The 17,220-nt window shown below is 39.4% G+C and overlaps 1 protein-coding gene across 7 annotated transcripts in view; it reads left to right on the top strand.

The window, feature by feature from the left end:
* The window catches only part of usp34 (ubiquitin specific peptidase 34), a 319,734-nt gene that overhangs the window by 228,650 nt on the left and 73,864 nt on the right, over positions 1–17,220 (top strand). For 3 of the 7 annotated variants that reach the window (XM_059986013.1, XM_059986012.1, XM_059986011.1), the window contains exons 59-67: positions 4,866–5,034; positions 5,145–5,219; positions 5,523–5,686; positions 6,063–6,135; positions 8,585–8,689; positions 8,803–8,847; positions 10,107–10,211; positions 10,921–11,068; positions 12,042–12,676. In XM_059986013.1, coding sequence (XP_059841996.1) covers positions 4,866–5,034; positions 5,145–5,219; positions 5,523–5,686; positions 6,063–6,135; positions 8,585–8,689; positions 8,803–8,847; positions 10,107–10,211; positions 10,921–11,068; positions 12,042–12,676 — 1,519 coding nt within the window. The remainder of the gene's footprint in view (positions 1–4,865; positions 5,035–5,144; positions 5,220–5,522; positions 5,687–6,062; positions 6,136–8,584; positions 8,690–8,802; positions 8,848–10,106; positions 10,212–10,920; positions 11,069–12,041; positions 12,677–17,220) is intronic. The other 4 variants (XM_059986017.1, XM_059986016.1, XM_059986014.1 and 1 more) reach the window with 3 other exon arrangements.

Raw genomic sequence — 17,220 nt, 5'->3', positions numbered from 1 at the left:
TACATCTACACAAGGGGCTCTCTATGGTGCTTCAGTTAAAAGCTAATAACGATCAAAAGGGACACACCTAATTTCCTCAGCTTCCTGAGGAAGTAGAAGTTGCCGGTGAGTTTTCTTGGTAGTGAATTCTATGTGGTTAAACCAGGACAGGCTGTTGATAAGATACAGGCTTGGGTGATACATTCTGGGCAGGACAGCCTTTATGACTGGCCCACTGTTAATATGAAATTGATCTAGCATAGCTACACCTTTGTTGTTGAGATTTGATATGTTGCTATCAATTTTCCTGGGAGCTTTAAATGAGTAAAGTCCAGCAGGAGCTCATTTTTATTTGGTAAATGATGGAATGGTACAAGATTGATGCTAATTATCATTTAATAATGCTACTCATTAAGGCAGCATTGCATTAGAAAATCTCCCTAAGAGTGCATATTCTGTTTGTATATGAGTATGCTTGGAAAATAAACTCTGCAAGATGAGTAATCTGTCCTTAATATTCACATTCTGATACAGTGCTACATCTTCCACTTTTCAAGCAGTGATGACAGATGTTCACTGTTGTAAGGTGGGTGGAAGGTTTTGTATCACTTCTTGGAATAGATTTGTTTGTAGTTTTGGAACTTGGCTTCCATTTGGGATTTGTTTTTTTTTGTTATTTTTAATATGATTATGTTAGAATTGATAATTTTTTTTTTAAAAAGGAATTGAAGGACTCAATAGAAACTCTTCCTGGATCTTTCATTGATACTGAGGATATCTTTATTGGCAAGTCACCGATGTATTTCATTGAAGGAACAAATGGCTTTGTTACCAGGTTTGCAGATGATATGAAGATTGGTGTGGAAGGGTTAGGTAGTGTTGAGGAAACAGGTAGGATGCAGGACTTAGGAGAATGTGCAAGAAAGTGGTTAATGAAGTACTATGTTGGAAAATGTATGGTCATGCAATTTGGTAGTAGAAGATGTATCGAGAGCATCTTGAGCAGCTGCATCACTGCCTGGTTCGGGAATTACACCGTCTTGGATCGCAAGACCCTGCAGTGGATAGTGAGGTCAGGTGAAAAGATCATCGGAATCTTTCTTCCCGCTATTACAGACATTTACACCACACACTGCACCCGCAAAGCTAACAGCATTGTGAAGGACCCCATGCACCCCTCACACAAACTCTTCTCCCTCCTGCCATCTGGCAAAAGGTACCGAAGCATTCGGGCTCTCACAACCAGACTGTGCAACAGGTTCTTCCCTCAAGCGATCAGACTCCTTAATACTCAGAGTCCAGACTGACATCTACATCATTTATTATTGTAATTTGTCCTCTGCTGTGCCTATTGTCTTGCTTATTAATTATTGTACTGCCCTGCACTGTTTTGTGCCCTTTATGTAGTCCTGTGCAGGTCTGTAGTATAGTGCAGTTTTTATGTTGTTTTACGTAGTCTAGCGTAACCTTGTGCTGTCTTACATAGTCTAGTGTAGTTTTCTGTTGTTTCATTTGGCACCAGGGTCCTGGAGGAACGTTGTTTTACTGTGTACTGTACCAGCAGTTTATGGTCAAAGTGACAATAAATTTAATTTGACTTGACTTCAAATAAATGTGCGCACTATTGTCTAAATAGGGAGAAAATGCACAAATCTGAGACACAGGGATTTGGGAGTCCTTGTGCAGAACACCCTGAAGGTGAACTTGCAGGTTGAGTCGGTGGTGAGGAAGGCAAATGCAATGTTAGCATTCATTTCAAGAGGTCTGGAATACAAGAGCAAGGATGTGATGCTGAGGCTTTATAAGGCACTGGTGAAGCTTCACCTTGAGTATTGTGAACAGTTTTGGGCCCCTCATCTTAGAAAAGATGTAATGGCATTGGAAAGCATCCAGAAGAGGTTCACAAGGATGATTCCAGGATTGAACTTTTGATAGCTCTGGGTCTGTACTCGAATAGAATTGAGAAGGATTGGGGAGGGGCTATCTCATTGAAACCTTTCAAATGTTGGAAAGCCTAGACAGAGTAGATGTGAAAAGGATGTTTCCCATGGTGGGAGAGTCTAGGGGGACAGGAGGGCACAGCCTCAGGATAGAGGCTGTGGAGGCCAGGTCATTGGGTGTATTTAAAGCACAGATTGATAGGTTTGTGATTGGACATGGCATCAAAGGCTAGAGGGAGAAGGCCGGGAACTGAGGTTGAGGAGGAGATATAAAAAAAGGATCATGATTGAATGGCAGAGCAGACTTGATGGGCCAGATGGCCTAATTCTGCTCCTATGCCTTATGTTCTTAGGTACTACTGGACTTGTATACATACATGTATATATTTACCACAAAAATAACTATTTAGCCCAATCAGTCCGCCAGCATTTACGCTCAATTCAAACATTTTCATATCTTTCTTTCTTGAAATCAATCAGCATAATCTCTCTTTTTTTTTCCCACAAATGCTTTTCTGGCCTCCCATTAAAGGCCTTGTGCACTCCTGCATTAGTGAGTTTGACATTCCAATCTTTGAATGAAGAGGTTCCTTTTAAATTCCCTGTTGGTGACTATCTTGTATTAAGGAGCACTAATTATGTTCTTCCTCACAAGTGGAAATACTCTTTATCTACTCTATTAAAAATATTTGTAAAGAAATTCCTGCTTGAGCCATCCCCAATCTCAAGAAAAGGAAGCAACACACACAAAATGTTGGTGGAACACAGCAGGCCAGGCAGCATCTATAGGGAGAAGCACTGTCGACTTTTCAGGCCGAGACCCTTCGTCAGGACTAACTGAAAGGAAAGATAGTAAGAGATTTGTAAGTAGGAGGGGGAGGGGGAAATGCGAAATGATAGGAGAAGACCAGAGGGGGTGGGGTGAAGCTGAGAGCCGGAAAAGTGATTGGCTAAAGGGATGCAGAGCTGGAGAAGGGAAAGGATCATGGGATGGGAGGCCTAGGGAGAAATAAAGGGGGAGGGGAGCACCAGAGGGAGATGGAGAACAGGCAGAGTGATGGGCAGAAAAAGATGAAGCCATGCTCAGGTTGGAGGACCAATACCTTATATACCAGCTGGGTAGCCTCCAACCTGATGGCATGAACATTGCCTTCTCTAACTTCCATTAATGCCCCTCCTCCCCTTCTTATCCCATTCCTGATATATTTAGTTCCATCTGTCTTTCCTTTCAGTTAGTCCTGACGAAGGGTCTCGGCCCGAAAAGTCGACAGTGCTTCTCCCTATAGATGCTTCCTGGCCTGCTGTGTTCCACCAGCGTTTTGTGTGTGTTGCTTGAATTTCCAGCATCTACAGATCTCCTGGTGTTTGCTCAAGAAAATAAACTCACTCTGCTTATCCTGTCATGATAGGTATATTTTAATAACGCAAATGCTGGAGGAACTCAGCAGGCCAGGCAGCAGCTACAGAAAAGAGTAAACAGTTGATGTTTTGGGCAGAGCACCTTCATCAAGACTGAAGAAAAAAGATGAGAAGTTAGAGTAAGAAGGTGGCAAGGGAGGAAGAAGTACAAGGTTGTAGGTGATTGGTAAAACTGAGAGAGGGAGAGGAGTGAAGTAAAGAGTTGGGAAGTCAAATAGTGAAGTAAGATGTGAACAATGGTCCCATTTTCTTTCACCTTTGCTCCCATTCTCTAGTTTCTTACCTGAAGATATACCTTAACACAAGTCTCTGACATTCATTGGTCCTCTGTTACATTGCAGACCTCTGCCTCTTTCCTGTTCTCAGTTGTTCACTTGTATCTTTACTCATTCATGGAAGTTCATGAGTTTTTAGTCTTCCTGAGATTTTCCTGCCCTTTGTGAAGTTCTTTTAAGTATTGCCCACCATTGTTCTACATTATCTGGTGCTAAGGTATTATTGCAAACACAAAATCAACAGATTTTGAAAGCCAAAACAACACACACAAAATACTGGAGGAATTCATTACTTTGGCCTGCTGAGTTCCTCCAGCGTTTTGTGTGTGCTTCTACTATACTATTACCCATTTAAAATTTTTTAATTCTTTTCTCAGCACCAAGCTCAGCTTTTCTCCAGTCTGTAAATGAGTTTTTGCTTATAATTGTATCCTCTTTGATCACTAAGGAAAGTATACCATAGTCATAGAAAATGCTGCAACCATTCAACAGGTCAGACGGTATCTGTTGAATAATAAACAGAGTTAATGTTTCTGGTCAAGGATCAATGGTCAGAAATGAAAGAATGAACTCTCTATAACACTCAAATGCTATTTTGTGTGTTGTTTCAGTGCTGTCTCTTGTGTTTCAACGTGAATCCACTTTCTATAAATGCTGTCTCTCTTGCCCAGTGTTTCCACCACCTCCCGCTTTATTTTCAGATTCCTGCAAATACAGATATGATCATTATAATGCTTGATGGTGTGCTCACTATTATCCAGGTGGCACTGTATATTTATTTCCCTGCTCGAATGTGGTTAATTCTGCATTCCTAAATCAAATAGTAAAACTTCCTTTGTTATGTTTTTTAAACTGTGGGTTAAAAATGTGTCCTGTATCCATTGCAAAAAATCTATAGCCACTTGCCTTGTATTCTTTTACTCAAGAATAAAATGTAGCTACTACGCTTGGTAGTGTTCAGGAAATACAGCATTTTTACAAATGATTAGAGAATGGACTTCATGGCACGTCTCTTCAAAGTGATTGTATTCCTTTGTCTGTCCAGGTTCTGACCTTTGGTTGAAACTTGGATTGTCTATATATTAAGTCTAAAATGGCATTAAGTTATTGATCATAAATGAACAGGTGAATATGTGAAATATTTAAAGTTTCAGCTTTCAGAGTTGAATGTAGTTTTTATTTAATATATTGCTTTTAAATATTATTGTGACAATTATTCATTATAGTTCTATCTCAATTTCATCTTTTGTAGTTCTGATGATATGGATGGCCCAGTGGAAGATATAGGAAGTCGTTCATGTGTAACTAGGTTTGTGAAGACACTATTGTCCATAATGGAGCATGGAGTCAAACCTCACAGCAAACATCTCACTGAATATTTTGCCTTCTTGTTTGAGTTTGCCAAAATGGGAGAAGAAGAGGTAAGTTAGATGGAAGCTCTCAAGTCTTAAGTAGCACCTGCAGGAAGAGTAATTTAAAATCAACCTAATTTTTTTCAAAAGATACTACTAACAATTGTTATTTTTTTCAGAGTCAGTTTCTTTTGTCCTTGCAAGCAATATCAACAATGGTACATTTTTACATGGGAACAAAGGGACCGGAAAATGTAAGAACATGGCAATGTGCTTTTCTGCAGTGTTTTTAGTGTATTGTGAATAATTGTCATTTTTAATATCCATTTACTTTACATGACTCATTATATGTCAATTTTCAAGTTTGTGTTTTTGTAGAAAGTGCACAGGGGAAGAAAAGCCTACATAGGTCCTCATTTTAATCTGCGTTATTGTTGAGAATGGTTCTTTTGTTAGGAGTGATAACATGTTATATTTGCACAATTAAATAACAAGTAATTAACTAATATATTTTACTATCTGAACTTTGGTTTAATTTTATATTTTAAAAACTTCAGCAGTTCCCCCAACCACAAGTTGAGGTTTTATCTGAAGAAGAGGGTGAGGAGGAGGAGGAGGAAGAAGACATTTTATCTTTAACAGAAGAGAAGTACAGGCCTGCAGCACTAGAGAAGATGATTGCCTTGATTGCACTTTTAGTAGAACAGTCTCGTTCTGAAAGGTAATATGCACATAGGGAATGTAGTTAATCTCAAATACTTGTTCTTGTTTCACGTATTTCTAACTTTTTGCAGAAATATAGCAGTTCCATTTTCTTTATTTAACCATCTAAAATGAAATATCCAAACTATATTTGTTAACTTTTGTTTCTGGAAGGAATCTGAAAATTGAAATCAAAATGTATGCCCATTTTCTATGAACCATAAATCGTTATTTTGTTTGTTTATGGAATTGTTTAAATTTGACAGTACACGTTAAAGTTAGTTGGACTTTATTTCTAAAATGCTATATCATTTTATTTGCATATTGCATTGAAGTCTAGTCTTGATGTTCAGTACTCAGTATTAATGGTTGTCCTTTTCACATTTTCTTAATAGGCATCTGACTTTGTCACAGAATGATATGGCTGCCTTGACAGGAGGCAAGGTATCGTCAGTAGACGTAGAACTGGTGATATATATTTCTTTTCTCTTTTAGAAATGCTTGACTTTGTAGACCAACATTAATTTTTGGCCATGGCAGTTTAAAATATTTGTCTTGTTATTGCATTTCCAATTCTTAATCAGTAATAATTTTAATTATTGAATCAGAAATGTTGGTCTTGACACATAGATTTTCATTCATGTAATGATCTCATGCATTCCTTATAATTTTTAGAATAAGTGCCCAAGTTTCTTAAGGTTTCTAACATAAATATACAGTATGTAAATACAAACCCCATTTCCAGAAAAGTTAGGATATTTTCCAAAATGCAATAAAAACAAAAATCTGTGATATCTTAATTCATGTGAACCTTTATTTAACTGACTAAAGTACAAAGAAAAGATTTTCAAGTTTTACTGAGCAGCTTAGTTGTATTTTGTAAATATACACAAATTTAGAATTTGTTGGCTGCAACACACTCAACAAAAGTTGGGACAGAAGCATGTTTACCATTGTGTTACATCACCTTTCCTTTTAATAAAACTTTTTTATCGTTTTGGAACTGAGGATACTAATTGTAGATTTGCAGTTGGAAATTTTGTCCATTCTTGCAGACTTCAGCTGCTCAACAGTCCGTGGTCTCCATTGTCTGATTCTCCGCTTCATGATGCGCCATACATTTTCAATAGGAGATAGATATGGACTGGCAGCAGGCCAGTCAAGCATACGCACTCTGTGTCTACAAAGCCACGCTGCTGTAGCCCGTGCAGAATGTGGTCTGGCATTGTCCTGCTGAAATAAGCATGGACATCCCGGGAAGAGACGTCGCTTTGATGGCAACATCAAAAAAACGGCACGGACTAGGAGGGCCGAGGTGGCCTGTTTCCATGCTGTGATTGTTATATGGTTATATTGGTAATGTATGTCTCTCTAAAATCCTAATATACACCTCAGAGTCAATGGTACCTTCACATACATGCAACTCACCCCTGCCGTGGGCACTGATGCATCCCCATACCATCACAGATGCTTTTGCACCTTTCGCTGGTAACAATCAGGATGATCGTTTTCATCTTTGGCACGGAGAAGTCGACGCCCGTTTTTTCCGAAAACTAGCTGAAATGTGGACTCATCTGACCACAGCACATGGTTCCACAGTCTTTCGGTCCATCTGAGGTGAGCTGGGGCCCAGAGAACTCGCCGGAGTTTCTGCATAGAGTTGATATATGGCTTCCTCCTTGCGTAATAGTTTCAAGTTGCATTTCTGGATGCAGTGACGGACTATTAAGTGACAATGGTTTTCTGAAGTACCCCCGAGCCCAGGTGGCTATAATTGTCACAGTAGCATGATGGTTTCTTAGGCAGTGCCGCCTGAGGGCCTGAAGATCACGCGCATTCAACAATCGTTTTCGACTTTGCCCTTTACACACTGAGATGTCTCCGAATTCTCTGAATCTTTTCACAACATTATTTACTGTAGATGTTGAAAGACCTAAATTCTGTGCAATCTTGAGTTGGGAAATGTTCCTTTTGAACTGACTTAACAATTCTCTCACGAATTTTGGTACAAAGGTGTGAGCCACGACCCATCCTTGCTTGCAAAGACTGAGCCTTTGATGGACGCTACTTTTATACCCAGTCATGATACCTCACCTGCTACCAATTAGCCTACTTAATGTGGAGTCTTCCAAACCAGTGTTACTTGAATATTCTGTGCACTTTTCAATTTTATTTTAACTCTGTCCCAACTTTTGTTGAGTGTGTTGCAGCCATCAAATTCTAAATTTGTGTATATTTACAAAATACAATTAAGTTGGTCAGTAAAACTATTGAAAATCTTTTCTTTGTACTTTTGTCAGTTAAATAAAGGTTCACGTGAATTAACATATCACAGATTTTTGTTTTTATTGCATTTTGGAAAATATCCCAAGTTTTCTGGAAATGGGGTTTGTAGATTGAGTAAGGTATGAGTAATGAGTAAGGTATATAAGGTATATGAATAAGGTATATGACAAGAAAGTATCTTCTGACCTAAAGATTCTTATTTACAAAATAAGGAAAGACCGAAATCTCCATCTTCATATTTTATTGTATTCTGGCAATTTACAGTGGTATTTTAATGAACCTACTAGATCACGATGACTTATAATTTCTGCACTAACTGTGTTTAAATAAAATGAATAATAGTGCAATAATATGGTCTATGTGGTGAAAAGCAAACTTGTTGATATATTTTAATTAATGAAAATTACATTTCCCTAGGTCTACTAAGACAGTCGAGAGTAGTTAATGTTTATATTGCATTTCTGAACATGACTTGGAAGTTTGCTATTTCAGTGAAAGGCATTTGATTTGGGACATATATTATCTGTGCTTTTATGTTAGTAATATTTCAAAGTGATATTATTGAAGATACTTGAACAATGAAGTAGCTTGTTAACATTTCTAGTACTTATGGATTTATTTTCTTTTTCAGGGTTTCCCATTTTTGTTTCAGCATATCCGTGATGGAATCAACATTAGACAGACCTGTAATTTGATCTTCAGCCTCTGCCGCTACAATAATCGACTTGCAGAACATGTATGCAGTTTTTGTGTAGTTATAATTCAGTAGCAACACTTTACATTTTTATGGATGTTCAGATAGAGAGAAATAGCAAATATTTTTAAATATGGCTTTGTTTGTGTACTTAGATCGTTTCTATGCTGTTCACATCGATAGCAAAGCTGACTCCTGAGGTATGTTAATTATATTGTTTTGTCTTCATTTTAACAAGAAAAGATACCAATGCGTATTTCAGATTTTATTTACTGTTGAACATCAGTACTGAATACAGCATTATAATTTTAGTTAAATTTTTTTATTCCTTACTAATGTTGTTCCACAGTTTTTTCTTCCACTGAGCTTCAGTGCTTGCCACAGTAAGACCACAGGATGCCATCCATGTTTTGTACCATGTCCATTTGCCCAAATAGGCATTAAATTTGTTCGAGGCTTCAGTTAGTAGACTGCTAATTCATAATGTAACAATATAGCTTGATCTTAGGCTTGATCTTGACTGCATCAGACACCCACAAGCATATTTCTATTAGCTGTTGCTAGATAATGACAAAGAACTTGTCAAAAATCATTTGCACTTACTCAGGGGTTTTTATTTGAGGTCTTACTTCTCCACTCGAACCAACATCTCATAACCCAAGATGGATTAGAAATTGACATTTAGTCAATTATATGGCTCATTTCTGAAAGGCGGGTATGAAGTATATCTAGATGAATAATGCAATCCACCCAGACAGGCTAGGGGCATCTATTCTCCAGTGTGAGACAATGACCTCATAGAGGTGTATAAAATCATGAGGGTAGATCAAATGAATGGTTGCAGATTTTTTTCCCCTCAGGGTAAGGGAGTCTAAACAAGAGGCATTGTTTTAAGTTGATAGGGGAAACTTTAAAGGGGGGTGTGGGGGACAAATTTTTCACATGGGTATGTGGAACAGGCTGCTGGAGGAAGTGGTGAAGGCAGGTACAAATACTGGATTTAAAAGACATTTAGATAGCTATAAGGATAGAAGAAGTTTAGAGACCTAGAGCGCAGCATTGGCATAAGTGACTAGCTCAGGTGGGCTACTTAATTGCATGGATGAGTTGGGCTGAATGATGTGTTTCTCTGTGACTTCTATGAGAAGTGTTTGGCTTTTGAACACACTGGTAAGCGTTGTAGGTACTGTGAATTGAAGGTATACTGAAATTAATTTCCTGTCCAAGCTTACTTCTTTGATTGATAAAACTTTGTAGAAGGCCTAAAATTTTTGCTTGGGTCTTCCATCTCATCCTATTGCTTTGTTACTGCGAAGTGCATTTCATCCACAATGCTAATACTTCCTGTGACTCTGTTGAATCACATTTAATGTTAAATAAAATTAAATCATACCTCATGCTAGTACCAGTCTCACATACTTAAACTAAAAATCATGCTCATGCTTTATATTATTTCTAGGCTGCACAGCCTTTCTTTAAACTGTTATCCATGTTGATGGAATTTGCTGGTGGACCACCTGGAATGCCTCCATTTGCTTCTTATATTCTTCAGAGAATTTGGGAGGTAAGCATAAATTTTCAACCTGGTAAAATTATGAATTCATTGGCTTTCACAAACGGTTTAAAAATATAGAATTTACTTTGATGGGAAAATATGATACATAATTATGAATTTATAACTGCATTTAAGAATATGCCAATTTACCTTATCTACTGATATGCTACCCATGGAGCTGTGTACTTGCAAAATCACCGGTGTGTTACTAGCATTAGTAAATCTATTAAATCCCTAATTTATTGAGTTCCTCCAGAGTCCGCTCTTGTGGTATCCCTTTAAGTTATGGGATGGATTGAATTTGATCTCTTGTGCAGGCAAGTAGTGAGATAGTAATAGTTGGGTTCTGAGTTAGAAACATCAAGGGATGTTGCATGTAGAATGAAGCATACAAGCTAAAAGGGCCAAGCTGAAACCAAGATGGAACTTGTTATTATCCAAGGAGATATTAGCTGCTGTATAAAATTGCAGCCTTACTCCCATGATATTTGGCCTTCGTGGTGTGCATGTTTTGGATTTGAAATCCACAGCAAGTCCATGCTTCTATCTAAAATAATTACTTCAGATGTAAGTATATATCGGTTTATTGCATTTAGAAATTAGTTGGACACAGTGTATTAATCAAAATTAAAATGAGAACTGACTTGCATTTTTATGGGAAATTTTGAATTGTAGTGTATGCTATTATAATAATGTCAGACTTCTTGTTTTTGATTAGGTTATTGAATACAACCCTTCTCAGTGCTTAGACTGGTTAGCTATGCAAACACCTCGCAATAAGCTTGCTCACAGCTGGGTACTTCAAAACATGGAGAATTGGGTGGAGCGTTTTTTGTTGGCACACAACTATCCTCGAGTCAGAACATGTAAGTTACCTCTGGTCAGATTTATCAACATTGCAGAAGGAAAAAAAGATGGTAATGCTGTTTGTCTTTTAAAAATTTGGGGTAAGGTCAAGAGAGTTTGAAGAATTTCTAACTTTTATGCACGTTTTATGTATTACATGAATGTAGACAGGTTGATCTAATTGTCCCTACCAATTGAGACAGAATCATCTCAGAATAAACTTATTTATTCTAATTCTTCTTGTTCAATTGGAAATTGTTTCTTCCTGAGTGACTTGGTTTTAGTATTACTGGATTAAGTGACAATTCTAATTAAATATGTACATTGAGCTCAAACCGAAACACAAAACCTGCAGATCTGAGATAAAATAGAATAATGCTGGAAAACTCAGTAAGTGAATGTGAATCTGTAGAGTGTTGAATATTTTGAACATGTCAGGTCATTGATTTTTTGATTTATGCTAATGCTGCCTGATGTGTTAGTTACTATGAATGTGTTGGTCATAAAATTTTTAAGGCTTTATAATCATGATCTTTTATCTACAAGCAAATAAAATAGCTGCAAGTCCATATTGCTAAAGTCATTAAAGTAAATGAATGTTTATCTTACCCTATGCATTTTTAAACTCTCTTATACTTTGCTGAAAAAATACCATGAAATGTTGGTTGCACTGTATTCATTCTAAATTTTGTACAGGTCCTCCCCACTTACTGGCAGAGTTCCATTCCTGTAAACTGGTCATAATCTAAGTTGTTCCATTTTATCTGTTCGGCCATGTTCTAACGTAGCAGTAGATGCCTCTGGCCCCAAAGCAGCCAGCAAAACGATGCTGCTATTCTTCCAGATACTTTATCTGTATGTTCAGGCGTTACTTAAGTTGCATGTATGTAACCTGTATTCAGAATACTGTGCTTTGAGTCAGGAGCTCTGAAATGATAAATGATCAGATATAGTGATCTTTTGAATTGATTTTAATTTTATTTATTTCTACAGCTGCAGCTTACCTCTTGGTTTCACTCATTCCAAGTAATTCGTTCCGTCAAATGTTCCGATCTACACGTTCCTTGCACAATCCTACACGTGATTTGCCTCTTAGTCCAGACACAACTGTTGTTCTTCATCAGGTGTACAATGTTCTCTTGGGACTGCTTTCAAGAGCCAAGCTATATGTTGATGCTGCTGTTCATGGCACCACAAAATTAGTACCTTATTTCAGCTTCATGACCTATTGTTTGGTCTCAAAGACTGAGAAGTTGATGTTCTCTAGTTATTTTATGGACCTGTGGAATCTCTTCCAGCCTAAGTTGTCTGAACCTGCTATTGCAACAAACCACAATAAGCAGGCTTTACTCATTTTCTGGTATAATGTGTGTGTGGACTGCCCAGAAAATGTGCGCTTCATTGTACAGAATCCCGTTGTGACAAAAAATATTGCTTTTAATTACATCTTGGCCGATCATGATGACCAAGACGTTGTTCTGTTTAACCGTGGGATGCTTCCTGCATATTATGGGATTTTGCGCCTGTGCTGTGAACAGTCCCCTGCTTTCACACGGCAGTTAGCTTCTCATCAGAATATTCAGTGGGCATTCAAAAATCTTACACCTCATGCAAGCCAATATCCAGGGGTAAGTATAGCTATTTGTTTAATAGTTTTTAACCAGATTGAACTTTACTGCATTTTAACTTTAGCACATTTCTAACCGTTTCTATTATTGCATAACCTAATCTACTGGGATGGCATCTAGAACAAACTGCTGAACTTCAAATCGTGAACTTGGCTATTGATGTGACTATTAGTTTGATGTTGGTCATACTTACCATTGTCATTGTTTAGATCATTGTACTCTCGAGGCATCCATTGTTGTTGAATGAAACAGAACTTCTCATTTCTGGCATCCATTTTCAATGTTTTTTTTTGTTAATCAGGTATAATAAAGTTAACTAGAGAGGAAAAGTTGCTTTGATTCCCAAACTTATATTTATGTAATGCTTATGGAGAAAATTATTACACTGTCCTTGAGAGAAGTGCTATTTGAGTAAAACCTAATGTAGACTTAAATGTAGACTTTTGGAAGAGGACAGCGAGGCTTGAGAGGAAGTGCGGCCATTTTCAAATTGTCCAATTGCTTCTCAGATCGGAGTTCTGAGAGGCGGGACTGCGCAGGCGCGTGAAGGAGGGAAGATATATAAAGAACGCCGCCTTAAGAAGCGGGCAGCTTCGTTTGCAGGCAGCGGTGTGCGCCGGGAGCAGAGTGTAGGGCTTGGGCTCAGGGGGCTTAGGCGGAAGAGGGCACAGTAGGCTTATCTTTTAGTTCTTGTATTTTCAGTTATTTGGGAGGTATGAGTGTGAGGGCAGCTTGTTGTTCTCGGTGTCGGATGTGGGAGATCCTGGAGTCTCCGAGCCTCCCGGACGTCCACATCTGCGCCAGGTGCGCCGAACTGCAGCTCCTGAGGGACCGAGTTAGGGAACTGGAGCTGCAGCTCGATGACCTTCGCCTGGTCAGGGAGAGTGAGGAGGTGATAGAGAGGAGTTACAGGCAGGTGGTCACTCCGGGACCACGGGAGGCAGATAGGTGGGTTACAGTCAGGAAGGGGAAGAGGCAGGTACTAGAGAGTACCCGTGGCTGTATCCCTTGACAATAAGTACTCATGTTTGAGTACTGTTGGGGGGGGGACAGCCTACCTGGTGGGAGTGACAGTGGCCGAGCCTCCGGCACAGAGGACGGCCCTGTAGCTCAGAAGGGTAGGGTTAGAAGAAAGAGGTCCATAGTAATAGGGGACTCAATAGTCAGGGGCTCAGACAGGCGTTTCTGTGGAGGTGACCGGGAGTCCCGGATGGTAATTTGCCTCCCTGGTGCCAGGGTTCGGGACGTTTCTGATCGCGTCCAAGATATCCTGAAGTGGGAGGGTGAAGAGCCAGAGGTCGTGGTACATGTAGGTACCAATGACATAGGAAGGAAAGGGGAAGAGGTCCTGAAACGAGAGTATAGGGAGTTAGGAAGGCAGTTAAGAAGAAGGACCGCAAAGGTAGTAATCTCAGGATTACTGCCTGTGCCACGCGACAATGAGAGTAGGAATAGAATTAGGTGGAGGATGAATGCGTGGCTGTGGGATTGGAGCAGGGGGCAGGGATTCAAGTTTCTGGATCACTGGGACCTCTTCTGGGGCAGGAGTGACCTGTTCAAGAAGGACGGGTTACACTTGAATCGTGGGGGGACCAATATCCTAGCGGGGAGGTTTGCTAGGGCTCCAGGGCGGACTTTAAACTAGTAAGATGGGGGGGCGGGAGACTATTTGAGGAGACTATGGGAGAGGAGGTTAGTTCACCAGTGGAGCAAGTAAATAGACAGTGTGTGAGGGAGGAAAGGCAGGTGATGGAGAAGGGATGCGCTCAGCCCGAAGATGTAGGGGAGAAGAAAGAAAAGGATAATAAATTTGAATGCATTGTTAGGGATGGAAAGAGAGGAGGAGATGGAGAGTATCTTAAATGTATCTATTTTAATGCTAGGAGCATTGTAAGAAAGGTGGATGAGCTTAAAGCGTGGATTGATACCTGGAATTATGATGTTGTAGCTATTAGTGAAACATGGTTGCAGGAAGGGTGTGATTGGCAACTAAATATTCCTGGATTTAGTTGCTTCAGGTGTGATAGAGTAGGAGGGGCCAGAGGAGGAGGTGTTGCATTGCTTGTCCGAGAAAATCTTATGGCGGTGCTTTGGAAGGATAGATTAGAGAGCTCCTCTAGGGAGGCCATTTGGGTGGAATTGAAGAATGGGAAAGGTGCAGTAACACTGATAGGAGTGTATTATAGGCCACCTAATGGGGCGGGTGAGTTGGAAGAGCAAATGTGTAAGGAGATAGCAGATATTTGTAGTAAACACAAGGTGGTGATTGTGGGAGATTTTAATTTTCTACACGTAGACTGGGAAGCTCATTCTGTAAAAGGGCTGGATGGTTTAGAGTTAGTGAAATGTGTGCAGGATAGTTTTTTGCAACAATACATAGAAGTACCGACTAGAGATGGGGCAGTGTTGGATCTCCTGTTAGGGAATGCGATAGGTCAGCTGACAGATGTATGTGTTGGGGAGCACTTCGGGTCCAGTGATCACAATAGCATTAGCTTCAATATAATTATGGAGAAGGACAGGACTGGACCTAGAGTTGAGATTTTTGATTGGAGAAAGGCTAACTTTGAGGGGATGTGAAGGGATTTAGAGTGAGTGGATTGGGTCAAGTTGTTTTATGGGAAGGATGTAATAGAGAAATGGAGGTCATTTAAGGGTGAAATTATGAGGGTACAGAATCTTTATGTTCCTGTTAGGGTGAAAGGAAAGGTTAAAGGTTTGAGAGCACCATGGTTTTCAAGGGATATTAGAAATTTGGTTCAGAAAAAGAGGGATGTCTACAATAGATATAGGCAGCATGGAGTAAAGGAATTGCTCGAGGAATATAAAGAATGTAAAAGGAATCTTAAGAAAGAGATTAGAAAAGCTAAAAGAAGATACAAGGTTGGTTTGGCAAATAAGGTGAAAGTAAATCCGAAAGGTTTCTACAGTTATATTAAAAGCAAGAGGATAGTGAGGGATAAAATTGGCCCCTTAGAGAATCAGAGTGGTCAGCTATGTGTGGAACCGAAGGAGATGGGAGAGATTTTGAATGATTTCTTCTCTTCGGTATTCACTAAGGAGAAGGATACTGAATTGTCTAAGGTGTGGGAAACAAGTAAGGAAGTTATGGAACCTATGACAATTAAAGAGGTGGAGGTACTGGTGCTTTTAAGAAATTTAAAAGTGGATAAATTTCCGGGTCCTGACAGGATATTCCCCAGGACCTTGAGGGAAGTTTGTGTAGAAATAGCAGGAGCTCTGACGAAGATCTTTAAGATGTCATTAGAAACGGGGATTGTGCCGGAGGATTGGCGTATTGCTCATGTGGTTCCATTGTTTAAAAAGGGTTCTAGAAGGAAGCCTAGCAATTATAGACCTGTCAGTTTGACATCAGTGGTGGGTAAATTAATGGAAAGTATTCTTAGAGATAGTATTTATAATTATCTGGATAGACGGGATCTGGTTAGAAGTAGCCAGCATGGATTTGTGCGTGGAAGGTGATGTTTGACAAACCTTATTGAATTTTTTGAAGAAGTTACGAGGAATGTTGACGAGGGTAAGGCAGTGGATGTAGTCTATATGGACTTCAGCAAAGCCTTTGACAAAGTTCCACATGGAAGGTTAGTTAAGAAGGTTCAATCGTTAGGTATTAATGCTGGAGTAATAAAATGGATTCAACAGTGGCTAGATGGGAGATGCCAGAGAGTAGTGGTGGATAATTGTTTATTGGGATGGAGGCCGGTGACTAGCGGGGTGCCTCAGGGATCTGTTTTGGGCCCAATGTTGTTTGTAATATACATAAATGATCTGGATGATGGGGTGGTAAATTGGATTAGTAAGTATGCCGATGATACTAAGGTAGGAGGTGTTGTGGATAATGAGGTGGGTTTTCAAAGCTTGCAGGGAGATTTATGCCGGTTAGAAGAATGGGCTGAACATTGGCAGATGGAGTTTAATGCTGAGAAGTGTGAGGTTCTACATTTTGGCAGGAATAATCCAAATAGAACATACAGAGTAAATGGTAGGGCATTGAGGAATGCAGAGGAACAGAGAGATCTAGGAATAACTGTGCATAGTTCCCTGAAAGTGGAGTCTCATGTAGATAGGGTGGTGAAGAGGGCTTTTGGAACGCTGGCCTTTATAAATCAAAGCATTGAGTACAGAAGTTGGGATGTAATGCTAAAGTTGTACAAGGCATTGGTAAGGCCAAATTTGGAATATTGTGTGCAGTTCTGGTCACTGAATTATAGGAAAGATATCAATAAATTAGAGAGAGTGCAAAGACGATTTACTAGGATGTTACCTGGGTTTCAGCAATTAAGTTACAGAGAAAGGTTGAACAAGTTAGGTCTCTATTCATTGGAGCGTAGAAGGTTGAGGGGGGATTTGATCGAGGTATTTAAAATTTTGAGAGGGATAGATAGAGTTGACGTGAACAGGCTGTTTCCATTGAGAGTAGGGGAGATTCAAACTAGAGGACATGATTTGAGAGTTAGGGGGCAGAAGTTTAAGGGAAACACGAGGGGGTATTTCTTTACTCAAAGAGTGATAGCTGTGTGGAA

Source organism: Hypanus sabinus, chromosome 12 (assembly GCF_030144855.1).
Source record: "Hypanus sabinus isolate sHypSab1 chromosome 12, sHypSab1.hap1, whole genome shotgun sequence".
Lineage (NCBI taxonomy): Eukaryota > Metazoa > Chordata > Chondrichthyes > Myliobatiformes > Dasyatidae > Hypanus > Hypanus sabinus.
The sequence above is the reverse complement of the archived record's forward strand: the minus strand, read 5'-3'. Positions and strand labels throughout refer to the sequence as shown.